Source organism: Lepidochelys olivacea, assembly GCF_965140295.1.
Source record: "Lepidochelys olivacea isolate rLepOli2 genome assembly, chromosome: 21".
NCBI classification, from domain to species: Eukaryota; Metazoa; Chordata; order Testudines; family Cheloniidae; genus Lepidochelys; species Lepidochelys olivacea.
In genome coordinates, this window is record NC_140431.1 from 13,585,977 (window position 1) to 13,612,624 (window position 26,648).

General features: G+C 55.4%; 1 protein-coding gene across 2 annotated transcripts in view; it reads right to left on the minus strand.

Moving 5' to 3' along the window:
* Nucleotides 1-16,262, minus strand: part of KIF21B (kinesin family member 21B) — an 85,475-nt gene extending 69,213 nt beyond the window's left edge. For both annotated transcript variants that reach the window (XM_084610903.1, XM_084610902.1), the window contains exon 1: nt 16,140-16,262. In XM_084610903.1, the coding sequence (XP_084467029.1) occupies nt 16,140-16,246 (107 nt within the window). In that variant the 5' untranslated portion in view covers nt 16,247-16,262. The remainder of the gene's footprint in view (nt 1-16,139) is intronic.
* Nucleotides 16,263-26,648: the final 10,386 nt, after the last annotated feature.

Sequence of the window (26,648 nt, forward strand, 5' to 3'; positions counted from 1 at the left end):
TTTCTCCCACAACCTCCACCCTAATTATGCTGCTTGACCATAATTAAACATTGCTAAACCACCAGGTCAGAGCTGCCACAGCCCAACTGTCCCATAGCCTTAAAATCTCCCCTGATCCCCATTTTCCACCTTGCAGGGTGCATCCCCTGGAACAACACTGATCTGCATGGGGGGCTCCTTTTCCAGGCGAGATCCAAGCCCAGGAAAAGGAGGAGGAAAACACACACACACACACCCCCCTCATATGCAGAACTCTCTTTCATTCTTCGTATAAAATTAAGGTTATTCAGATGGGAATTACCTCGTTCTTCTTATGTAAGGCTGGAAGGCACAGAATAGGAATAGCTAAGTGTGTTTTGTCCCCTCTACTAGTTGGTCCACATAGAGGATAAGAATCTACTACTGCTGTCAGTTACTGAAGTTACTTCGGAAGTGTCGGGGTAATGGTCTATGCTCTGGATCTGGAGGTGCTGGGTACAGAGATGGGACGGGGGATATTCATTGTGCGGAGACGGAGCATTGCAAACAGAACCTGCCCCACTTAATGCTGTAAATGCACCGTGAAAGAGTGAGTCTAGAGAACGTGGAGGCATTTCCACGTGGGCTACATGCGGTGGGCAAAAGCACCAAAGGGACTTAGATGCCTAAATCCCACTGACTTTCAGTGAGCCCCTAAATCACTTTTGAACATACGAATCGCACAGCCAGCGAAGGACGCCGGTCAAGCCTGGGAAGAGGCTCCTAGAGCATGGAATATTCTTCTTGTTTAAATCAAAGGGGCACGGTCGGGTATTTTAGCCACAAAAACGTAGACTGAGCAAAACCCATTACCAACGAGGTATTTGATCTACGTTCTTCACGTCAGTTCGAAAAATGCGGCAGATAGAAGCCAGCTTTGTAAAACTCCAGCTCAGCCACACATCTAAGGCAAGAGACTGTTTACAGAGCAAGTCAGTTGCGCTTTATTTCTCCAGGATCTTTGCACAGCCCCGGAATGAGTCACCCAACGCTCCCCGAGCCGACAGCGGAAAGGGTGAGTGACTCGATGTCGCGCCTGCCCTGGAGAGTTCCTGTGACCATTTTAAGCGGCTGATTTAAACCACTTCTCTGCGGCAATGGATGCCAAACACACAACAGCGCTCTGCTAGGGCATGGGAACCCGGAAGTGAAACTGACTAGCTATGAAAAAGAAACTGACTGGTCTAGTGGTCTCTGCCTAGTTGCCTGGTGCTCTCTGACCCAGACAATTCCCATCAGACTCCCCTGCAGTTTAGCTACTGGGGTAGGTCTCCCCTTGCTGTATGCAGGCACCTGAAAGGGGAAGCTGCAGCTGTCTTTCCATGCCTCACATGGCTAGATCCCCCAAAACGTGCTGTACAGGACCCCACGGGATCTGGGGTTTCACGAGGTTTCTGCTCCACGAGGTCACACCTCTCCAGACTTCAGCCCTCAGCCACGCAAAGATTTGCTACCTCCTACGGTGGAGATTACCGTGGTTCCAGCCCTAGCCACGGCCCCCCCGGGAACTGGAGCTCCGTTCTCTTTACGGTGGTTTGGAGTTGGGGGAATAGATACTGGGTGAACCTGAGTGTTCATGAAAATGCAAAGCCGAACAGCAGTGGCTGGAGCGGAGCAAAGCCTTGGCTAAAGCTCCCTCTCCACTCGGTGCTGACCCACAGCCACATGCTTGTTCCAGCTCTGGGCCGCCCCACACAGCTCCACCGATGCGTCATTTCTGAACTGCTGCCTCCTGTCCGGCAACTCTCCTGAACAGAAGCCGACTGGCAGGGAGCCCAGTGGCCAGAGACCCCCTGGGGACGAGGCAAAGATCACCCAGCTCCTTTCCCCTGTGCCTGTCACAGGCCCAAATCCTCTCTAGAGAGAAGCTGGGCCAGCTGATCCTTCACACTACTGAGCTCCCTGAAAACCTGCAGCCGCCACACCCAACCCCCTGGGCCAGCGGTCCCGAGCATGAGACCGGACACTGCTTTCTCCCGCAGAGCCCCCACCCACTCCCCTGAAGATTGGATCTCCTGCAGCCATTCACCCCAATCACACCTGTTTATCTCCCTCTACGTCCATCTCATGTGCGCACCTGGGTCCCATCCTCATAACCCACAGCCCCCCGCCAAGACACTGGCTGCTTTCGCCTTCCTGGGGACTGGGGCCATCCAGGGCAGGTGGTGGCTGGGGGGATGCACCGGCCAACCCAGATTCAAAAAGAGGTCTGAGCCAGCAGTGGGGGAGCGGGGGCAGGGCCGAGGGGGATTGCAGCTGCTTGCAAGAGGAAATAGCCAGAAGCCCATTGAGAGCATCAGGGTTCACTCCCCCCACTGGAGCCAACACTAGGCCAGGTGGGGCAGCGACCTCCCGCCCATCCCCCCATCTCTGCAGGCGGGAGCCCAGGCCCTGGGGCCCCTGCCATTGGCTGGAACAGTTACATTTTCCAAGGAGCTTTTACCGAGTCTCCTGCATTTTCCTTCCAGCCTGTCCAGCCCATGTCACCTCATCCCCCACCCCCAGTGGTTTTGTAGTGTGAAGAGCATCAGGAAGATGGGGGCGGGGGGTGCTCCTGGTCTGCCATGCCCAGTGCTCACACCACGCCAGGTTGAGAACCGAGGACCACAGCTCGAGCCAGTCTCTGAGGGGCTTCATTTCAGCCCTGCAAAGGGGGAATCTCCCCGATTGGTTGCCTCCCCCACTTCTCGCCCCCTGGAGAAGAGCAGCCTGTCAGGGGTGCCGCAGACGCAGCTCGGAGTGGCTCTATTCTCTTCTCCCCCCTCCCATCCTTGGTGTAATGGGGTGTGCCCCCCAACACAGGGAGCCTGGCTGCAGCTCCCCCAGGCCTGGGAGGACAGAACCGAAAAGGGCCCACAGTGGGTCTGGAGGGGGCAGACCAGATGTGGGCTGGGGAGGACAGGCAGATGGGACGTCACTTTCATTTCCATAGCCAGACACACACACTTTTTCAGCCTACTTTAGCTCTCACCCTGCCAGGCTGCAGGTGCCCTGTTCTCAGCCTCACTCGCACCGTCCCGAGAGGGCCGTGCCCCGAGCCGCAGCAGGGCAGCCTGCTCTCCCCCGTGGCCACTGCCTGACTTCCTAAGGCCGCGGTGACAATGGACGTCAGCCCATTAGGGCTTTGTATCTTACCAGCCAGGGCAGGAGGCCACATAAACCCCACCGACAGGGAACCAGACCAGAGAGGCCCATCAAATCAAGGATGACCCCTTCCCACCTATTCGGAGAGCCGACTGGCTCGGATCCCAAACCACAAGAGACTGATTCTTCCAGAGCTGCTCAGATGCAGCAAATGGGCTGCTCACATGAGATCTGGGCACAAGACCGGAGTCGCCTTGGGTCCAGCTTGGATCAGGATGCTGGAGACTATTTTAGGTAGCTAGAAAATCTGTTGGATTATCTAAGGTATTTATATGCCCCCTCCCCCCATCACTGTATGCCTCACAAAACATGTTTATCCTCTCCCCCCCGTACACACACACACTGCTCTTATCCCCATGGTACAGACGGGGAACAAAGCCACCGAGAAGCCATGTGACTTGCCCAAGGTCACACACAGAGTCTGTGGCAGAGCAGAGAATTGAACCCGGGTCTAAATGCCAGGCATGCACCTTAACCTCTGGGCCACCCATCCCTATGTAGGTGCAGGCCCCATTGAACAGGGGCTTTTACTCCCGCCTTTGGAAGACTCTCCGTTCCAGCTATGTGGCCTTCAAGACACGCTCCCACCCCAGGAAGGCCCATGAGATCCCCAGCCCAAGGAGCATTCTGTCAAGGGTTAATACTAGGAACGCGCTGAACCCAGGGGTTGTAATATGAACCCCTGGCTCCAGGCACCGAAGGACTTGAAACCCGAGGTTAGGGAACCTGTGGGGGTTAGTTTGAAGTCAGTTAAACCCACGAGTGCACAAAAAGCCATTCATTGCTCTCTTCCGGGAGCTTCCCCATTTATTTCCATCCATGCAGACGGACAGGAGACGGCACCAAGTTCCTATCCATTTCTCCTCCCCCAGCCCTGCAGAGCATTCCCCAGGGTTTGAAATACGGACCGGCAACGGAGGGTGTGCAACCAGGGCCAGCCTGACAATTCTCGAGCACCACCTGAACTGCCTGCTCCAATCCCTGCATCTGGGGGATAAACCGAGCTGCAGTGAACTTCTCCAAGAGCAGACAGGACATCCCACCTGCCCCAGCTCCCAGAGACCTGACTATCCCCCCCACACCGGATTCAGATTCCCATCTGAAGCAGCTGCCACCTCCCCAGCAGCTCCCTGAGCAGCTAATTCTACTTGTAATTTGAGTAAACGATTAGCTAATTACTGCGGGAAAGCTTCCTCCCCACAGGATTCTGCACCTTCCCCACGCTGCAGAGGCAAATGGGGATCTAAGCAGCATGACACTAAGCCCACTATGGACCCCAAATGGAGGAGGCAGGGGGGCAACAGATTAGCTGCAGCTGCACTGAATCCCCTTCCGTGTAGAGAGCCCTGCAGAGAGAACCCTCAGCCAGTCTAGCAGTGAGGGTCACAGTGCAGCTCTGGGGTCTAGAGCCCTGTGCCCAGTTCTGGTCAGCCCATCTCCAAGGGGGCAGAGTAGAGGGAGATGCGGGTCAGAGACAGCCCATAAGAGCCACTCATCTGAGGGCCTGGGGCTGGTGAGCATAGAGAGGGGACGTGAGGCCAATGTCCGCAACAACGAATGGGGCACAGAAGGCTGGTCAGACCCTGCTATTCAGCCCATCTCCTAGTGGAAGGACGAGGGGACAGTCAATGGACTGAAAAAGCAGCATGTTTCAAAGAGATGGAAATACATATTTTTCACACCCACACCCGTGGAACTCACTGCCACAAGATTTCACTGAGTCCCAAAGCTTAGTGGGATTCACAATAGTCAGGCATTCCTACAGATGGCGAAACCCACCAGCATTCTAGTGACAATTAAAGAGGCGGCAGATGTTGCCCCATGTCATGGCACAGGGGCCAGCTAGGGGCTTCGGGATGCTCCCCAACTGGAGGATTTGCAACATGGGCAGCCTGCCTGCATGTTTCAGCTGTCACCTGTGGCCACTTCAGAGCTGCCCTCCATGGTCACGAAGGCCTCCCACCATGATCATCTTCCTAGGCTTCCGTCAGTGCCCGCACTGCACTCCCACCACCCTCCCCAGATACAGGCTCAGAGCAGGTGCTTTCCGGTGGTAATGCGCCAGGGCCGGCTCTGAAACAGGGACCCCAGCCTGCCGCCTCTCGGCCCAGAAAGAGGCTTTGCCCACACGTCAGTGCTAGGATCCTCCAAGGGCTATCACCCATTCAGGAGCCAGTTTCCACCACTGCTCCCAGTTTAAAAATCCTGGGATCATCACTGGTGTCCATGTTCATACTGGTCTGGTATCTTTGTTTAAAAATATTATTATTCATTCAGCTGTTTCAATCTTTTTCTCTTATAACAAACCAAACAAATTCTAGATGCCAACATCTACAATGAGTACGAAGACCAAGATCCTGGCCTGGCATCTCCCACACAATCCCAAGTCATCTTCCCTGCCCTGGGGGCACCCGGTGGCAGGGTCCTTCTAACACAGCAGTTAGCCAATTCTCGTTCCACCATCTACACCAGAACTGGCAGTAAGTGGAGCTGAAACTGCATTCAACTCCCCTGCTGCCTTGAAAAGCCAAGAACCTCTTTGGTTTGCCAGCCAGCCTCCTAGGAGATCTCAGACAGCAGAGACAGCCAAGCCCAGGACCTAATTCTGCCCCCCCCCCACTCCGGCCCCCGTGCACAAACGCACGCAGCCGATCTCTGCTGGTAACGTTAGCACCACCTGTTTGACAGCAGAGAAGCCAACGGCCCATCCTGGGCAGGCCTGGTTGCTCCCTTCCCCCAGCAACCCTGCTCCAAGGGGACGTATGTTCTCAGTACAGCCCTGGCTCTTGCTCAGCATCACCCAGGGCCAGCGGGAGGGGCTGCAATCACATGCACTCTGTTGAAGGAAAAGGCCCAGGTAGGGACCATCGAATTGTGGAGGTAAATGGTTACACAGGTGGTGTCGGAGAGAGGGCTTTGGATTCTTCGACCAAGGGATGTTGTTCCAGGAAGGAGAATTGCTAGGAAGAGATGGGATGCACCTAACGAAGAGAGGGAAGAGCATCTTTGGAAGCGGCCTTGCTAACCTAGTGAGGAGGGCTTTAAACTAGGTTCGCTGGAGGATGGAGACTGAAGCCTTGAGGTAAGTGGGGAAGTGGGATACCAGGAGGAGGGTGCAACAGGGGAGGCCTCCCGATTCATACTGAGAAAGCAGGGCAATCGGCTAGTTATCTTAGGTGCCTGTACACGAACAAAAGAAGCCAGGGAAAGAAGCAGGAAGAATTGGAAGTCCTGGCACAGTCAAGGAACCATGAAGTGATTGGAACAACAGAGACTTGGTGGGGTAACTCAGATGACTGGAGCATTCTCATGGATGGGTGTCAACTGTTCATGAAGGACAGGCCGGGGAGAGAAGGTGGGGGAGTTGCACTGTATGTAAGGGAGAGTAGGATTGCTCAGAGCTCCAGGAAGAAACTGGAGAAAAGCCTGTTGAGAGTCTTTGGGTTAAGTTTAGAGGCGAGAGCAACAAGGGTGATGTCATGGTGGGCGTCTGATACAGACCACCAGACCAGGGGGATGAGGTAGACGAGGCTTTCTTTGGACAACTAACAGAAGTTTCCAGAGCACAGTCCCTGGTTCTCATGGGGGACTTCAATCACCCTGACATCTGCTGGGAGAGCAATACAACAGTGCACTGACAATCCAGGAAGTTTTTGGAGAGAGTTGGGGACAACTTCCTGGAGCAAGTGCTGGAGGAACCAACCAGGGGCCGTCGTCCTCTTGACCTGCTGCTCACAAACAGGGAAGAATTGGTAGCGGAAGTAGAAGTGGGTGGCAACCTGGGCAGCAGTGACCATGAAATGGTCGAGTTCAGGACCCTGACAAAAGACAGAAAGGAGAGCAGCAGGAAACGGACCCTGGACTTCAGAAAAGCAGACTGACTCCCTCAGGGAACTGATGGGCAGGATCCCCTAGGAGGCTAATATGAAGGGGAAAGGAGTCCAGGAGAGTTGGCTGTATTTAAAAGAAGCCTTCTTGAGGGCACAGGAACAAACCATCCCGACGTGCAGAAAGAAAAGCAAATATAGCAGGCGACCAGCTTGGCTTAACAGAGAAATCTTCGGTGAACTTAAACACAGAAAGGAAACTTACAAGAAGTAGAAGCTTGGACAGATGACTAGGGAGGACTATAAAAATATTCTTGAGCATGGAGGGGTGTAATCAGGAAGGCCAAAGCAAACCTGGAGTTGCAGCTAGCAGGGGATGTGAAGGGCAACAAGAAGGTTTCTACAGGTATGTTAGCAACAATGTGGTGGTCAGGGAAAGTGTGGGCCCCTTACTGAATGGGGGAGGCAACCTAGTGACAGAGGATGTGGAAAAAGCTGAAGTACTCAATGCTTTTTTTGCCTCAGCCTTCACAGACAAGGTCAGTTAGAAAAGCTGGACATGCACAAGTCCATGGGTCCAGATCTAATGCATCTGAGGGTGTTGGGGGAGTTGGCTGATGTGATTGCAGAGCAACTGGCCATTATCTTTGAAACTTGTGGCAATCAGGGGAGGTCCTGGACGATTGGAAAAGGGCAAATATAGTGCCCATCTTTAAAAAAGGGAAGAAGGAGAACTACAGATCGGTCAGCCTCACCTCAGTCCCTGGAAAAATCATGGAGCAAGTCCTCAAGGAATCCATTTTGAAGCACTTGGAGGAGAGGAAGGAGATCAGGAACAGTGAACATGGATTCACCAAGGGCAAGTCATGCCTGACCAACCTGTTTGCCTTCTATGAGGAGATAACTGGCTCTGTGGATGAGGGGAAAGCAGTGGACATCATATACCTTGACTTTAGCAAAGCTTTTGATACAGTCTCCCACAGTATTCTTGCCAGCAAGTTAAAAAAGTGTGGATTGGACGAATGGACTATAAGGTGGATAGAAAGCTGGCTAGATCGTCGGACTCAACGGGTAGTGATCAATGGCTCCATGTCTAGTTGGCAGCCAGTATCAAGTGGAGTGCCCCAAGGGTCGGTCCTGGGGCTGGTTTTGTTCAATATCTTCATTAATGATCTGGAGGATCGTGTGGATTGCACCCTCAGCAAGTTCGCAGACGACACTAAGCTGGGAGGAGAGGTAGATACGCTGGAGGGTAGGGATAGGATACAAAGTGACCTAGACAAATTGGAAGATTGGGCCAAAAGAAATCTGATGAGGTTCAACAAAGACAAGTGCAGAGTCCTGTACTTAGGATGGAAGAACCCCATGCACCGCGACAGACTAGGGACCGACTGGCTAAGCAGCAGTTCTGCAGAAAAGGACCTAGGGGTGACAGTGGATGAGAAGCTGGATATGAGTCAGCAGTGTGCCCTTGTTGCCAAGAAGGCTCACGGCATATTGGGCTGCATTAGTAGGAGCATTGCCAGCAGATCAAGGGAAGTGATTATTCCCTTCTATTCAGCACTGGTGAGGTCACATCTGGAGTATTGCGTCCAGTTTTCAGCCCCCCACTACAGAAGGGATGTGGACAATTTGGAGAGAGCCCAGCGGAGGACAACAAAAACGATCAGGGGGCTGAGGCACATGACTTATGAGGAGAGGTTGAGGGAACTGGGATTGTTTAGTCTGCAGAAGAGAAGAGTGAGGGGGGATTTGATAGCTGCTTTCAGCTACCTGAAAGGGGGTTCCAAAGAGGATGGATCTAGACTGTTCTCAGTGGTGGCAGGTGACAGAACAAGGAGCAATGGTCTCAAGTTGGAGTGCGGGAGGTCTAGGTTGGATATTAGGAAACACTGTTTCACTAGGAGGGTGGTGAAGCACTGGAATGGGTTAGCTACGGAGGTGGTGGAATCTCCATCCTTAGAGGTTTTTAAGGTCGGGCTTGACAAAGCCCTGGCTGGGATGATTTAGTTGGGGCTTGGTCCTGCTTTGAGCAGGGGGTTGGACTAAATGACCTCCTGAGGTCTCTTCTAATCCTAATCTTCTATGATTCTATGCACCCCCACAAGACCCAAGCTGTTCCCTCTGGCTACACAGGTCTCTCCACCCCACTTGCAAAACTAGTGCCAAATTCGAACCTGAGCCAGCCCCCGTGGCTGGAGGGGGTGTGCACCCTCCCCACTTGACAGGGCAGAGGGGAGCAGCCCCAGCAGCTTTGGGGATAACAGGCGCTCGGCCTGGCCACGAGCGAATCAGCAGCCTGGTTAGGGGAAGGCTGCATGTTTCAGCAGTGTGTTTAGAAGAGAGCCTGAGGTCTGGAGGTTGCAGGGTTTAAATAAACTTGAAATCTGACTCGACTTCCTTCCCCAATTTCACAAGCTCCATTTCCTGGCCCTTCTCGGGCATGCTCAGCTGCTGCAGGAAACGTGGGCTAGGGACTTTGAGGGTAGTTTTGTATTTATTTTATATTTGAAAAGTTCTTTGAAACCCAGCACAGACGCTTTTGTGAAGAACTCCCCCAACCCCTACCCCAAAGCAGCTCTAGGAGGGCCCAATCCCATCCCCCCAGCCTTCCCAACCCTCCAATCAAACCCTGGGCACACACAGAAACAATAGCGCTCAGTGGGCTCTCTATTGACACAAACAAGCCTGGAGGGCCAGCCTGGCCATGGGAGAGGGAGCCAGGGTCTGCTCCCATGAGCCCAGTGGGGCCTGGAGTCTGTCCACCATCAGCCGCATCGCCAGCCCTGTTCCGACAACATCAGAACCAGCTGAAGTTCGGACCTGTGGCGGAGTCTGTGAAGCCGGCAGTTGGGACGGGGCGAATGGGAGGCTAAATTAAGAAAGTCTTCTGGAATTGAGAACAGGAAACGCAGAGTGCTCGCGGTCTAGTTACATGCAAAGACACTTAACTTGTGACGGCCACAGCCTGGAGGTCACCTATGAGAAGGAAAAACAACAAGGGGCATGTTCTCTTCCCCCATCTTCAGTAAAGAAAGACTACTAGATTTTTTAAACTTTAGGACTATCAGGAATAAAGTCTTCAGCCCTGTCTATGATTAGCGTTGCACTGTTTAACTAACAGTGTGATTTTAAACTAGTTCAGTTAAACCAGTGTAAACGCAGGGAACAATCCATTTAGTTCCAGCACAGTTTAATCTCCATTTTTCTTAACTCATTTCCCCATCAATCCAAACAAGACTGAAAGCAAATTAAGAGCATCCACACAGGGATTTGCACCAGTTTAACAAAAGCGGTTTTGAAACTGACTAAACAAGAGCAGTTTATATTTAAACAAGGCCTTACCTTTCCTCTTTCTGCCAGAGGTCTCCCTGGAGGACCAGAGAACTGGAGTGGAAGCTTTCACTGCCCTTAATTGAAAGGGCAAACATGTTACATATTGAACAAAGAGCTTTTCTCCCATTTGATTGTCAGGTGTTTGAGTTGAAGTGGTGTTAAAGACAAGAAGTTCAAAACACTCTAATTTTGGTGTAAATCCACAGATGCAATTTTGCTGGTGCAGCTTACCCTGCTTTGAAAACCTGGTGTAAACTGTATATTAGGACTTTGGTCTGGCACATGTACATCCGTGGCTAAAAATCCAGCGTAAGGTTTTTATTTAGACCTTGCTATTCTCTTGCCAGTGTTATGTTTCATGGCCCACACACAGAGGAGTTAGATCAAAACAGATGCACTTGCCAGAAGGTTGCAATGTAACTATTCCTTAGAATCCAGAACTCGAACACACAAGGATCCAAACACACACACACACACACACACACACACACACACACAGAGAGAGAGAGAGAGAGAGAGAAAAAACAGGCTGCTCCCTAAACTAGAGAGGCACAATTCACCCCACCTTATTCTAAGCATCTGCTGACTGCTGCTGGGCCCAGATTGCACATTTCCCTCCAGAGCCCCCTAATCTGCAGGCCGGATCAAAAACAAACCAAACCAAAAAACACACCCTTGAAATTTAAAGCGACAGCCTACAATTTTAACAGCATTTTCAATACATCATAATGAGTTGCTCAGTTTGAAGTTCTATGGGACTTGTGATGTCATAAACCTAGTCGTTCTGCAGCCATACACAGAGCCATCCAGGGAAGAGAGACAGCCTCACTCTCGGCAGTAAAAGAAGTAGGAAAACAGTCAAGAAAACAAAAATAGCATTTTCTAGGCTTTCCTCCTACTGCACATCATGAGATGAACCAAAAAAGGGGCCTAAACCCCATGGGTTGTTCGCCCTTCTGCCCTCAAGTTTCCAGGACAGGCCTGGCTCCATCTCTGTAGCAGAGCAGATGGGCAGTCCAGCCCTTGGGCAGTGTAAACGGAAAGGGGTTTGTTTGTTTGTTTGCATTATCATGAGAGAAGATTAAAAAGGCATCTGAATAAGCAGCAAGCTGGGGAGCCAACAGGGCCAGCTCAGCCACATGAGCAGAAGCTGGCCACATCACTGCCTGTCATAGGTAGGTAATAAAAGCACATCCCAGCACACCTTGCTGGCAGGTCTGTGCCTTGAACCAGCAGCCATTCAAGGAAGAGCCACTGTCTTCGCTGATTTTGCTTTGATGTGTAAAGTGCATCTATTAAACAGACTCGCCTCTCTCCCTGTTGCTTTTGCAGGCTCGGCTCTTTGATCCAGAAGCAGGTATTTGGTATTGTGTTGGGTTTTTTTTTGTTTTTATTTTTTGTTTTTTTTTTAAGGGTTTTACTGCATTTCTGCAGATGGTGCTGGGATTCCCCTCCCCAATGCATTGAAAACTCAATTCCACAGGTCTCGACTTTCCAAGCAGGTGCTGGAGCAGGTTCTGTGCTGTCCCATCCAGGCATTGCACAGCCTGACAGATCCTCCCTACAGGGCCAGTCTGCAAAGTCCCTTCCTCCCTCAGGGAGCCCTGGCTCCAGCACGGACCCTCACAAGGAACTGCTCACCAGGGGCATAAGGGGTTAATAGCCTGATCCTAACCAGAACCATGGGCTCCTTCTCCCACGGTGCCGCAGCTCCCACCCCCATGTGACAGCCACACTCAGGCAGCTCCTGGGAGCAGCATTCTTGGGAGGCCACCATGAGGAGGGACATATAAGCACCTCCATAGCTGTGTGGCCCCAGGATCCTCGGGAACTGGCGGGGCACGCAGCACAGCAGAAGCCGGGGTACCCCAAAGATTCCTGTGAATTCTGGGTCAGGGTGGATCCATGGAATGAGGTGCAGGGTCTGAGCGCTCGACTGCAAGTCCTGAAGGTCATGGGTTCAAGTCTCGCTCAATCTCACCCTGAAAGGCCACCTCCAGTTCACCCAGCTGCATACCGGGTACCTGATCCATTGGAGCAGGACAGCCAAAGGCAGTTGGACGGGATGCTGGCCACATGGTTTTCCTGCCATAGCTATGAAACTGACCTGCCTCGATCGCACCAGTCCGATGAGCCATTGGCTGGGCAAATTTTGACATTGTGCATCTAAGGGGGAGGGTAAAACCTCTGGCCATCGCCTCACCTTCCTTCCCATGCCAAAGGTGGCTTTTCAAACCCCTCTGCTTCTCTGCCTTCCATGGAGCCAGAACCTCCCAGATCGGGTCACGCTGCAGAGCTGCGACTCCCCACTTCTGCGTACGCAGGCACCTGGTCACGCACAGAGGGGTTCGCACACCCCAGGCGTGCCAGAGTCCAGCTGCTTCTGCTGGCTGGGCAAGGGCGGTTTGGTATCATTCCAAAGGCGGCGATCCCACAGCCTGATTGAAAATGGGGTTAAAGCTCTCGACCCCCCAGGGCAGAGTCATTCGTGTCTGTCTGGGTCTTAGCAGATAACGCGCTACAGATTTCCAAGTGCCCAGCACGCTCGGGCCTGGGTTTGCAGGGGAGTTGGACAGGCAACCCCCTCCCCCTTCCAACACACTGGAAGTCCTAGCACTGTATTGGAAACAGCCAAAAAGCGCGAGGCCCTTCCACAGCCCGGGCTGGTGTTTGGGACCCTTTCTGTACTGTTCCAGCCCAGTGCTGCAATCCTGCCTTGCTGTCCCATTGGCCACCACTGGCCTCATTATTACCATTTATTTCTAAACCCCCTCCTTTGTCCTGCCAATTCACCTTCCGCTTCCAATGCATGCGCCCTGTTCTTCCTCCCCCCGCCCCAAACCAGCTTTCATTGGCCAGATCAGCTGCAAACAGCCTCGCCCCAAACCAATATCTGGAGCTAGGAGAGGCTCTAAAGACAATGGAGCACAGGGCAGATTGGGTAAGGATCAGCCTGAGAACCCACAGAGCGCACATGCTCCCATATACACACCCTTCCCTCTGCTGATCTCATCCTCCACCATCCGAGCTAAGCCGCAGCCAAACACCAACGTCGCTGACGCTCTCCAGAACGCACGATTTGGAGACTGATACCCTCTCTCCCTCCCCCAGCCCTTCTGCTCACCCTTGGGCCACCGAGGGCTTTCAAAAGCTGCTCGCCAGCAATGCACCACGTGAGCCTGAGAATCCCTCTAGTAGACACAGGCTAATGGGGATTAGCTGGGAGCAAGGCACCGCCGATTATAAAGGCCCACAATAGTCCTTCACCAGGACTACAGCCATCCTTTCACCTCAGAAAGGGGGAGCTTCCAGCAGCCCAGACTGGGGGCTTTTGTTAGAGGATCTGTCCTGAAAGAAATGCAAGATGAATGACGGGTGGGTCTCCAACCAGTGGGAAACCCCTGTGCTTGGGCACACACCCAGTGTTGGGGCACCAGTGCAAACCCCCATGGGAGACAATTTAAACCCGTGCAACACAGTAACTGTGCAGGTTACCTGAGCTAATATCCCGGAGCTGACAAGGTCTCCAAGCAGTACCCGCTCCTCCCCCTGACGTCAGGGGCTTGGCTGCTCCACTTAAGGGGTTCTTAGTGAGTCAGTGCAGACTCCATTGACTTCACTCCAGATTTACACCAGCTCAAGCCAAATCAGAATCTGGGCCACCAGGGCCATCCTCTCCTGAGCCGGGGGTGCGGGGGGGGAAGGACGAGTTGCCTCCCAGGTAAAGCCATAGGAGATCTGAGTGACCTGGGGCGCAGGGCAGCTCCTGTTGATGGCCATTCCCCAGACACACAGGCCTGCTTCAAATGCTGCATTTAAAATAGTCTCTTGCATCATCAGTCTAGCACTAGCTGCCCGCCGCCTCCCGGAGGGGTCTGCAGCACTCCCCACAGGCAGAGATCCCACCGCTCACCCCCATCACAGAAGACAATGGAAAACAAGAGAGGTTACCACTATAACGAAGGCAGGGAGAAGAATTTGGAGAGACTATTAGGCCCTGTCTACACAGCCTGGCCCAATCAGATTCAAAACCGATTCAGCTGGACCATATTTCAGAGACTTTCCATGGAGACCAACTCCCCAGAAACACCAGGTTTAAACACCAGGGCCTCTAATCCTGCCTCCGTTAGACCCCCCAAGTCCCTCGGTGCTTTTAGGCAAGCACTGTGGCTTTAAGAGGGCCCAGGCCAGGGTCACTTGAACTGGGTGATCCAGCAGATAGGCTCCCGGGTTTGGTGACCACTCAACACGGGGCAGACGGCCACCTCCCAAAGGGGAAGTGCTGCCCAGGGCCAGAAGTCAAAGCCCGTCCTCCACGCTGGGACAGTGGCTCAGTCTGCAACAGACTTGCTTACCTCCCCTCCCACCTGCCCCAGCGCCGACGGTAGCTCAATAAGGTGCGCTTATGCAGCAGGGTCTCCCCTCCCTCACCCCACCGCTCCTTTCTTGGCAACGAGCCGCAATGAAGATGACAGTCGGCTCCAGGATCCTAGTGGCTGCACTCAGAATACACCCAGCCCTGCGGCTTCAACAAAGAACCCCCGAATCTGACAAGGGCTCTGCAATCCTCCTTGAGACCCAGTGCCAATACCTTACTAGAAATCTTGCCTCAGTTTCTCCCCTAACGCCCCATGCACCCTACCACCACCTAGAGACACACAGCACAGCTCACAGTAGTCCCATTAACTGCAAACAGATTAGATGCCATTTACAGATCCTTTATTAAAAAAAATGCAAGTGCAAAATCTTTCCCCTATTGTTCCCAGGCCAGGAGGAAGCACAAAGGATGCCGAGCTGAGGCAGTGTCTCCGAGCTTCCCACTGAAGCAGGAGACTCACACCTTCGGGGAGGATAAAGGGACTGCTGCAGCCACATTTGTCACCGATTGCATTTAAAACACACACAAAATGGCCATGAAACAAGCACATTTGATGAGGGAAAGCTGCAAAGCGGAAACCCGCAAGGGAGAACGGAGGTAAAGCAGCATTGACGTTCAACAAGGACATTTGGGATGTTCTCCCACACACCTGGAAGGCCACTCAGACCAAGGGGAGAGGAGAGTCCTGGTTACAACAGATTAACCCCAAATTACAACAGAAAGGAGCAGCTCTTGCCAAACCAAACCCCCCCAAACTGTCAGGCCAGGAAACGGATTTTTGGTGGCTGGAGATAAAGGGGGGGTCATCCAGGCCTCAGGGACTCAGACAGCTCTTTCATTGTACGACCCGGGGCTTTGTTGGGCTACAAAAATATAACAAGAATAAATCGAGCGCACGCCAGGCGGGGAGGAAACCCAGCAAACTGCTAGGCTAGTGTGCGAAATACAGGATTTCCTCACTGGTTATCTTTCAGAGCGGTCAGCGCCGGCCGGATTCAGAGAGAGAGGCAGAGAGCAGCCCAGTGTTGTCTCAGAAGACAGAACAATATTGATCTGTGCCTCAGAAACACACATCCTAGACAACACACCCCCCCCCCCTCGGCAAAAACCAGAACAACCTCGAGCTGCGGAGGCGCACAGCCCCCATCCTGATCTGTGCCTATCCAGGATCCAGATAAAGCTCACACAACCCACCCCCCCCTGCAAGGCACGCAACCCACCAGTATTGATCTGCACACCCAGCCCCCCGCCCCCATGCAGCCCCTCCCCGCCCCCCCGAATTCTGCACCTCTGTTTAACCCCATGGACCCCCCCCCCAGCAGCAGGAGGAAGGGGGCGAGCCGCAGAAGGGGCTGGACCAACGCCCGGTACCTTTGTCTGCCCCCCAAGCCCATCACCCCACTTCCCGGCGCCAGCCCCTCACCGCGGCCACTTACCTGACCGCCACCTGGACGCAGCAGTCCCCGGGGGCCGCCATGCCCGCGGCCCCTCGCCACCCCGGCCGCGGCGTGTCTTGCGGGGGGGTGGGGGGGCTACAGCTCATGGGAGGCGAGGCGGGGCCGGGGGTCCCGGGGCCGGAGCCGCCCCGGTTCAGCTGGAGACGGAGGCAGGCAGGGGCGGGCGGCGGCGGCGGGGGGCGCGGGCATGCCGGGCGCGGGGCGCTGCTCCATCCGCCCCCCCGCGGAGCGATGCGGGGCCGGGGCCCGGGGCCGCGCAAGCTCCGCGGTGAAACTGACAAGCCCGAAGCGGAGCCGGGCGCCCGAGCCAGCCCCGCCGCGGAGCGTGGGGCCGGGCCAATCCGGGCCGGGGAGGGCGGGGCCGGGCCGGCTTTAAAGGGCTGGGCACGAGGGCGGGGGTGAGCCCGTGTGCGTGACGCCCCCGCCGGGAGGCGCCCTGCCCTTGCAGCGCGGGGCGACCCCACAGCAAGCGAGGGGTAATAGGTGCCACCCTATTAAAAAACCCCAAATGTCAGGACTGGCCCTATAAAATCAAGGCGTCTGGTCACCCTAGTTCAGTACCAGAGCAGAAGCTGGTCCAGTAAAAGCGATTCCCTCACCCCCCTGGGCTCCCTGGTGAGTGTGAGAGGGACCCCCCCCCCATTCCCCTCCCGTGGGGGAGCCAGGCGGGCCCTACACAAAGGGGCGTGCGAGAGACACACACGCGCAGCTGGGGTCTAAATCCGTGGTCCTCAAGGACCAGGCTCTGGACCCTGAGATCTCCCTGACACTGCTGAGGAAGGCAGCAAGCCGGGCCCTGCGATCAAAAGAAACGTGAGACCCCCCACCCCACCCGAGACACCCCAGAAGTGTAAATCAGCGCCGGGGACTGTGAACTAGCTCCCAGGACCGTGCATCAGCCAGCGGGCGGTGGCCTCAGACAGGCCGGGAGCTGTGGACAGGGGGTGTCAGCTCCCAACACAAACACAACCCAGCGCCCACCTTTGTGACAGACCTGCCCCCGGGGGGGCGGTGTATTGAGGATGCTGGTGTGTCAGAGCCGCACCACTCCCCCCTGCTGGCTGCAGGGTTTTCGCCCTGCTCATGGGAGCAGCATCTCCTGTGGGGTGAGGCCAGGGCCCTTGAGCTCTCCAGCTGCGCCGGGAAATTGAGTTCTCACCCAGCCCGTTTTCCTTTAACTCCAGAGGCTCGTAGGTCCTGGGCTATGGGTGCCGGGGACCAGCTTGTTACACCCACATCGGCCCTGAAGTTAGTGCCAGGCTACGCGGAGATCCGCCTTCCTGCACAGTGGCCCCAGACTCCCACCCCACCACGCACATTTGCTGCATACGTGTCACGCCCGCTGCATGGTACGTCATGGCTGCAGAGCGACTGATGCTTCCAGAGCAAAGGTCCTGAGTCCCACCGCTGTAAGGCGGTGGGTGGGGGGACTGCCAGGATCGGCGGTGGGAAGAGAATAGGCTAGTTTGGTGCCATGGCTGCACACGGCACATATGCTAGCAGCTGCATTGGGAGGGGCACATGGGGCAGAGAGGAGCAGGGCCTAAAGAGGGACCAGGCTCACAGACAAACCCACCCCCGCGAGGCCAGGATACTCCCCGGCCTGTTTGCCAATGAGCAGACCGCCAGTGGCACCCGGGCCTGTGGACCCTGCTCTCCACCGGCACCTTTGTTAACTGCATTGAGCACACCCATGGGACATACAGTGCTGGCCACACCTGCCCAGCTGTGCTGAGTGGGGACACTGCTGCCCGTGAGCTGAGGCCCCAGCCCTGCTGAGCTTCTTGGTCTTGTATCAGGTGGGCACCCTCTAGAATAGGGCACGATCCTCCTCTCCCCATCACTGATTTTAGCCCGTTGGTTCACACCAGGATGAGAGGGGTCAGGCCCTGTGAGTCCCAGTGAGAGAGACCACCACCAGGTTTCATTGTCGTTGCTTACAGGGCCGGTCTCCATTCCCTCAGGGAAGCCATAGGACCAGCCTGCTCTCTGGTGTAAATACCTTGTCTTGTGGCAGTAGCTTGTGGCCCGACTTCATCCCTGCTGTATGTTCTATTTTGTTTTGGTTTTGTTTTTTTAAGGAGGGAGTGGTATGATCGAATAGTTAAGGGAGGGGACTAGGCATCTGGACTCCTGCGTTCTGCTCTGTTGCTGTCTTGTGGCATTTCCCTTCCCAGTGCCTCAGCTTCCCACATCAGTAAAATGGGGGCAAACTGTGTTGCTCCTTCTTGGTGGGCCTGGGCTGAAAAGGGCTCGGTACAAGGGTGAATGTTATTTTTTGAGGATTAATTATTAGCAATACTTATTTCACTCTCATTTCTATGGCAACCAGAGGTATAGCAGAAAGCCGATAAATCATTTGGAAAGGCAGGTGTGTGCCTGGTTTCTAACCCTGCAAATAGTGCCCCCCTGATGAGTGTGTGTTACAGTGAGGCCCCCTCTGTGCCAATCCAAGCCCAGACCTGGAGAAGAGCTCGGGGCAGCTCGAAAGCTTGTCTCTTTCACGAGCAGAAGTTGGTCCATCACCACACCCACTGGCTCATATCCTGGGACCAAAACAGCTACAACAATGCAGCAAACAAACCTGGGCTTGGTCTATTGCAGCTACAGCCACAGAAGCCTGGCTCTTTAGCTCAAGTTCTAACCACTTGTTGCTTTTTGCTCTGGAGTGCCCCACATTCAATCCCTGGAGTGTCAGCCCCTAGAAGACAGTCCCCCGTTCAATCTCTGGTGTGTCAGCCCCTAGAAGACAGTCATAGAAGTATCATAGAATATCAGGGTTGGAAGGGACCTCAGGAGGTCATCTAGTCCAACCCCCTGCTCAAAGCAGGACCAATCCTCAATTTTTGCCCCAGATCCCTAAATGGCCCCCTCAAGGATTGAACTCACAACCCTGGGTTTAGCAGGCCAATGCTCAAACCACTGAGCTATCCCTCCCCCGCCCCTGCCCTGGAGGACCCTGGAGGACAGAGAGGAGAGTTTATTCTCCCTCTGTCCAGTCCTTGACCTCTCAGTGTAGGTTTGTGTTTGATGCTCCCCCAGGGGCATCAGGGGCATTATTACAGGTTACTGAATTAAAGAACAATGGGGAGACAAACTAGTGCCCGCCAAGAATGGAGACCCCAGCAAACCCATTTCACAAAGAGCCATCGCCCTTGAAAATGCCGTCCAGCCCCCAGCCCCAGGGGAGCATTGGAACCAGGGACCTGGAAGGGAGCCGCTCCACAGCCCGCCGGGTTCCTTACTCTGGCCCCACCACCTGGCCCCAAAGGCAGGACAGAGCAACAGGAGAGACACGGTGCGGGCGGTGGGGGGCAGAACCTCAGCAGATGTGGACCGGTGCAGCTGCCTTGAAGTCCTTGATGCGATGGATCTGGCCCAGTAGCTGCGAGGGTTGTGTATAGAAGCCCCAGCCACCGACTCAAGCCAAGGAGAGGGCCAGGGCAGGGAAGAGCGTGCTGAGCTCCCTCCTGCTTTAGTCAAACACCACTCTTGGGGCTTAATCCAGGGGCGAGGGGGTGAAACCCTCTGGGCTGGGCTGCACACGAGGTCAGACTCGATGACAGAATGGTGCCATCTGGCCTTAAAATCTGTGACTTTCTGAATCCCCCCCCCCCCCGCCCCCCATTGCAGTGCAGCCACTGCTAGGCTGGAATGCGGCAGCTGTTTAAGGAGAACATGTGACCCCTGTTCCACGGGTCCTGCAGGAGGGGATGTTGAGAATCACGACTCCAACAGGCCAAAGGTTGCCAGGGAATTTTAGTTAGACTTCCTCTTGGTTCAACCAGTGCACTGGCCCTAGATCTTGACTCTTCTTTCAGAGGGGCCCTGGTTCTGTGTTCCCCAGAAAGGGCTCTGTGGCTCCCAGCAGTGGTTGATGGGACCACTCACCAATGCAAAAACCAGCAGCTGGTGGCACCCCGTTCAATCCCTGGAGTGTCAGCCCCCAGAAGACAGTCCCCCCGTTCAATCCCTGGAGTGTCAGCCCCCAGAAGACAGTCCCCCCGTTCAATCCCTGGAGTGTCAGCCCCCAGAAGACAGTCCCCCCCGTTCAATCCCTGGAGTGTCAGCCCCCAGAAGACAGTCCCCCCTGTTCAATCCCTGGAGTGTCAGCCCCCAGAAGACAGTCCCCCCTGTTCAATCCCTGGAGTGTCAGCCCCCAGAAGACAGTCCCCCCTGTTCAATCCCTGGAGTGTCAGCCCCCAGAAGACAGTCCCCCCGTTCAATCCCTGGTGTGTCAGCCCCAGAAGACAGTCCCCCCGTTCAATCCCTGGAGTGTCAGCCCCCAGAAGACAGTCCCCCCGTTCAATCCCTGGTGTGTCAGCCCCTAGAAGACAGTCCCCCCGTTCAATCCCTGGTGTGTCAGCCCCAGAAGACAGTCCCCCCGTTCAATCCCTGGAGTGTCAGGCCCCAGAAGACAGTCCCCCCGTTCAATCCCTGGAGTGTCAGCCCCCAGAAGACAGTCCCCCCCGTTCAATCCCTGGTGTGTCAGCCCCCAGAAGACAGTCCCCCCGTTCAATCCCTGGTGTGTCAGCCCCCAGAAGACAGTCCCCTCGTTCAATCCCTGGTGTGTCAGCCCCCAGAAGACAGTCCCCCCGTTCAATCCCTGGAGTGTCAGGCCCTAGAAGACAGTCCCCCCCGTTCAATCCCTGGAGTGTCAGCCCCAGAAGACAGTTCCCCCGTTCAATCCCTGGTGTGTCAGCCCCAGAAGACAGTCCCCCCCGTTCAATCCCTGGTGTGTCAGCCCCTAGAAGACAGTCCCCCCCGTTCAATCCCTGGTGTGTCAGCCCCTAGAAGACAGTCCCCCCCGTTCAATCCCTGGAGTGTCAGCCCCAGAAGACAGTTCCCCCGTTCAATCCCTGGTGTGTCAGCCCCTAGAAGACAGTCCCCCCGTTCAATCCCTGGAGTGTCAGGCCCTAGAAGACAGTCCCCCCGTTCAATCCCTGGTGTGTCAGCCCCAGAAGACAGTTCCACTCCTTCATGAAGCTGACCCTTGGAAACCAAATTCATTAGCTCTTCTCCACACAGGCAGCTGTTGATCTCTGCAGGCATGGCTCATCAACAGCAAACACTGCTCCCTCCTCATTAGCCAGCTGTGGGGCTGTGGCTGGTGCCACCAGGCCAGCTCAGAAAGGGCCCAATGTACCGTGCGCCGGATCAGCGATAGGTGAACTTCATCGCGATGCCTCCTCCCCTCGCAAAACCCTCTGAGCGAGACGTGGTGGGGTGGATTCCCCCGCTCTGTTATCACACACTCATTTGCTTGGGCAGGCCGATCAGCTGTACGTCACTCCAAACCTGCCCAGGAAGCAATCATGGCTGGTCAGGGTTCCCCAGCTGCTTATGTAGCCAGTACATGTAATGACTGCAGCCTGCACACCCAGGAATTGGGCCATCTCCCAGGAGACTGGCTGCGCGTCTAGTGACTGTGAACGGGAACAACGGCTGATCAAGTGAAATAGATTGCAGGGGGGGGAGGATAAAACCTCTTAATCAGAATGCCTTTGGCTAGCTCCTGGGGGTTAACCAGGTGTGAAATCCAAACTCTGCCCTTTTAATCCTGAAGCTGCCACAGAAAAATTACGAGAAGAAAGGACGGTGGAAGGCAGCGCAGACCCTGTGATTATCATTTACTGTCTGTATTGCAGTGGCATCCAGGAACTCAGAGCTGGGCCAGGCCCCGTGGCGCAGACCCCAAGAGTTTCCAATCTAAGTACAGGAGTTTAAATCGCTTCCTCTAGCCAATAGTCCAATACAGGGGTCGGCAACCTATGGCAGACGTGCCAAAGGCGGCACGCGAGCGGACTTTCCGTGACACTCACCCGGCCCGGGTCCTGGCCACCGGGCCGGGGGGCTCTGCATTTTCATGTAATTTTAAATGAAGCTTCTTAAACATTTTAAAAACCTTATTTACTTTACGTACAACAATAGGTTAGTTCTATATTATAGACTTAAAGAAAGAGACCTTCTAAAAACGTTAAAATGTATGACCGGCACGCGAAACCTTAAAAGAGAGGGAATTAATGAAGACTCAGCGCACCACTTCTGAAAGGTTGCCGACCCCTGGTCTAGTAGATGAGCCGTGGCTCTCACTTACTTGGTATCCAGTGAAGAACAGGCTCCTGTAAAAATAGCCTTTAACGGTTGCCACACCACAGACAGTAGTTCACCTTTATATGATGCTTTTTGTCCTGAACGTTTCACGCTTACACGTGCAAGGCTAATTCCCTGCACTCCTGAAATGCAGCCCCCTCTGGGTGGAAGCCAGCAGCTGTTTAGCAATGGACTGTAAGAAGCTAAGAGGCAGTGAAGAACGCCATGGCTAGTTGAACTAGCAGGGGACTCTAGGTAGGCAGAATGCAATTATCCACAGTGGACTGTAGTTGGGATCGCCAAGTCTTGTGCAAATCGCCTCGGGATCCTTACTGACTAAACGAGGTCAAGGCTTCTCTTTTAGAGCTCCTCTAAAATGTGGTTCTTTCTGTAGCACAGCACCCCCTACTGCCCCTTGGCTGGAACTGACTCCGGGGATAGATCACCCCCTGCTGGCTTACCACCTCTCTTCTTGCAGCAATCTTGCAACACTTCAAGCAAGCGTACCTCGGTGGCGTCCCACCCAGTTGTTGGCATGGCCTACTGCTGCTTAGCTTGGGAAAGGTGGTGGAATGCCAGGGGCCTGATCCTGCCTGTTGAATGCCTACTGCTGATGACGGGCATTTGAAGTGCAGTGGGATCCCAGGCTGGGGCCCTAAGGACACTCAGCACCGGACTGTGCTGCAGGCCTGGCCTGAAGCAGTGCTGTGAGGGAGCAAACACAACCTCTGCAAGAGCAGCAAGGGATGCACAGCATCCCACTGCCCGGGCCCACGCAGCTGGGTGGATCCCCTCTGTCCTGGGTGCTGGGCACAGAACAATAATAACTCAGTGAGACCAGGCAGTCGCGGCGCTGCTAAGGACAAGGCCACTGGTGCCATTTCACACACGCCTTGGCCAGTCGCCTCTCACCCTGCATGAACCTGCAGCTTCAAACAGGGGCCCTGGCGCCTGTGAACTCCAGCGGTGTGACCTGGATCTTCATGGGGGGCAAGAGCCAGCACAATGCCCCCTTCTCCCCAAAGGGCTGCGGGAGAGACTGGCCTGGCTGAGGCAGCTCTCCCATTACACACCCAAGTGACCCCCCCACCCCGCCTGGAGCATGGATTTAATGGGGAAATAGGCTCTTCCCCATAAGAAATTCCATCCCCGCTCTGGAGTCTTTCCCAGCTCTCAGATGTCTCCCCTCTTTTCCAGCACACTCCCACCCCAGCCCCTTGTTGTAGCCACCAACTTCCAGGCAGGACAGACTGTGCCGGGGGAGGAAAAGGTTCTGGGCCTCACAAGGGATCTTACCCAGAGACCCTTCCAGCTGGTCCCATACGGGGACCTGGAAATGTCCCCCACAGCAACTGCTCCTCCAAAAGCAGAGTGGGGGCCTGGGCTTTTCTGAGGCTGGGTCTCGGGCCAGCTGGCTTCCTCCTTGGCGCGAGCGGTTGGTGCTCCCCCTCTACTGCAGGCTGGCTGCAGACTCAGGCAGACGTTGATGTCACGGTTACCCTCAGCCGTCTGGCTAGCAGGAAGGCTAGCAACGAAACACAGTGAAAGCTGAGACACTGGCATCGCCCCATGGACAGGGTGGGGAGAGGCGGCACCTTGTCCTGGGCCTCTCTGCCTTAACCCGGCCAGGGGACAAGCACTTGTCTGGCCATCTATCGCTGTTTGAGGGCACCCTTCGCTGGAGCTTCTCAGCCCCGGCTGGGCACAGAAAGCCCCTGCTGCTGTTCTCCTCCCAGGGGTGGCTCTGCAGACTCCATCCCAGGGCAGGCAAAGGAATCCAGGCCACGATCTCCCCCGCTGCCCCCCCGAGCCCCATGGGCAGCCCAAGGAAGACGTGTGCCGTCAGACAGGAGACAATCCCAGAGGGGATTTTGTTGGTGGGGGGGATCCAGAGCCCACAGCTTGTTTCTCACAGAATGTAAAGCCTCCTGCTTCATGGTTTAAGCCATTCTAACTCGTAGGGAGAGGGCCGTTTAGGCTCGTCTGGAGGCCCTGGGCCTGGCCCAACTGGGCAGCGTCTATGTTCCTAACGGTGGGCATGCACTGCCCTAGTGAATGGGAGCTGCTCCCTGCCCCCCGTCCTGCCCCAGCCATGCCTGTGTGGTTCCAAAGCCCTTTCCACGTGCACAGCTCCGTCGCCGCCCGGGCCATCCCGTTCACACGGCGGCACGATGCACCCGGGCCAGCTGGTGAAAAGTGACCATGAGAGACCGCCGGGCTCGGAACAAAAAATAAACCAGTAACTCAGATGTTACGGAGAATCCGGAGGCGAAAACAGGAGAAAGCGTGACAGCTGGAGAGATCAAAGCGCCCTTCCTGGCGGCCTCGGGGTCTCCACTGCAGAGCCGCTGCCCTGCTCCTGACCCGTTCTCTCGCTCCAGTGCAAGAGAGAGAAGCCGAGCGAATGAGGATAAGGGGGTGTCTGCAGGGGAGTAGCCCCCTGTGGCATGTGCGTGGTGCTCAGCCCCCCCCCCCAGAGGTGGCTGCATTTCGCAGCTGCCAGATGTACACAGGGTAGTTGGAAAACATTGTGTGAGCCTATGTTTATAGAGCACCCAAAGAGCTGCCGTGCGTCGAGCCAGCACCCCTGGAGGGCAGCCAAGAGGACAGCGGAGAAGGGGGATTTTTGGGTTCGGGTTTAGGGTTAGTGGACAGGAAAGGGTTAGTTCTGTTGCTGGAGTGCTGTGAATGGTGGTCACTTGCCTTGCTTTTGACCCAAGAGACGGATGCAGAAGGAGGAGAAGAGACAGGGTAGTAAAGGGGCAATATGGCTTTCCACCGCCTTCTCAGGATACAAGCCACTGGCTGACACCTGGGCAGGCAGGTCGGCCTCCCCCTGGCTGCAGTGTCATCTGGCTGGTCTGGTCCCCCTCCTTTGCTGGCAGCGCAGAGCTGCGGGGTCTGTCTCCTCCTGGCACGCTGGCGTTGGGCCGTGCCAATGGTCTCGGATCAGGTGAAGAACCGAGAGAGAGAGAGAGGACAGGAGGAAGACGGTGGTGGGGAGAAAGGAAGGAAGGGGAAAGCCGAGCAGGCTCTCCCCTGTATTAGGTGTGGTCCTCGCTGTCCAGCGGCGACGGGCGGGCTGTCGCGGATGTCCCGACGATCGAGACTCGCCTGCTTATCACAAGGGAGCTCCTGCCACGCCGGCTGGGGCCACGCGACAAAGCTCGAGGGCTTGTGCAGCGGAGTTTTTAATGCTCCTGCAGCGCAGACATGATCTGGCCTCATTTGAAGGATCCCTTGCCCGGAAAACTTTAGCTGGGAGTCTGTTTCTCCAGCACGTCTCTGGCAGGGGAAGCCAACCGGCGCGTGTATCACGCGTTTCACATGGCCCCAGCCGGCGCCTCCTGCTGGGCTTGGGGTGGGTTTGATTTCTGGGCCCAGGCCCCTTACTATGACCCAATCTCTTGAGACCCCATCGGAGTGCTCTCGGGGTCTGGCTGTGTCCAGCAGCCTCAGCGAAGGGTCTCCTGTGCATCCATGACAGGCCAGCCCGGTCTCGCCCCTGCCCCGAGGGACACAGCGGGGCCAGGCGGTTGGCACCGATAGGTGAGTGTCGGCTTAGACTTGAGCTGGGCCCGAACCAAGAGCTGAGCCCAGGCACGCAGAGCGTGGGAAGCTTTTTCCTCCCCACTGACCAGCACTAGTGGGGAACACACTAGACTAGGCTGGAGGCCAGCGACCCCCTGAGCCACCCATCGTCCACCTCCCCCACTGGGTCACAGCCAGTCCCCAGGGCAGCGCCAGCCCTTTGATGTCCCTGGGCGGAGGCTGATCCCCTTGGTCACAGGAGCCCAGTGAGGAGGTGGAAGCCCTGACAAAGCCCCATTGTGGGGCAGGAAGTGGGAATGGCCTGTCGGACAGGGGGAGGGGGTTGTCTGGCTGCACAGAGAGAGACGTTCCTGGGAGTCAGCTGGAATGAGATCAGCAGGTCGCGGGTGTACAGCAAAACTTGTGCTATGGGGCGAGCCAAGGGGAGACTAGGCGGCTGGAAGCTGAAGCTAGAGACATTCAGACTAAACATAAGAGGCCCGATTTTCACCGGTAAAAGGCCCTTCGCCAGTGGCACCGTGCACGAGGGCGGGGTGGGTTCACCATCACTTGGAATCTTACACGGGGATCGACTGGGGCGGGCTAAGAAGCAGGCGCCAACTCTGCCAGGAGTTATGGGCTGGAGGCAGGAATCACTGGGGGACGTTCTCCATCCGGGGCGATGCAGGAGGCCAGACTGGCTGGTCACCCTGGTCCCTTCTGGCCTGAAGCTCTAGGAACCAGTTTCCTGCCCCGTGGGACCTGCCCCTCCCCAAGTTCTGGGTTAACTCCTGAGCAAAAGGAAGGGGTAAGACTTGGAGTTGGACAATCGGCCCCCTTTAATGAGGATACGTCTGAATTACA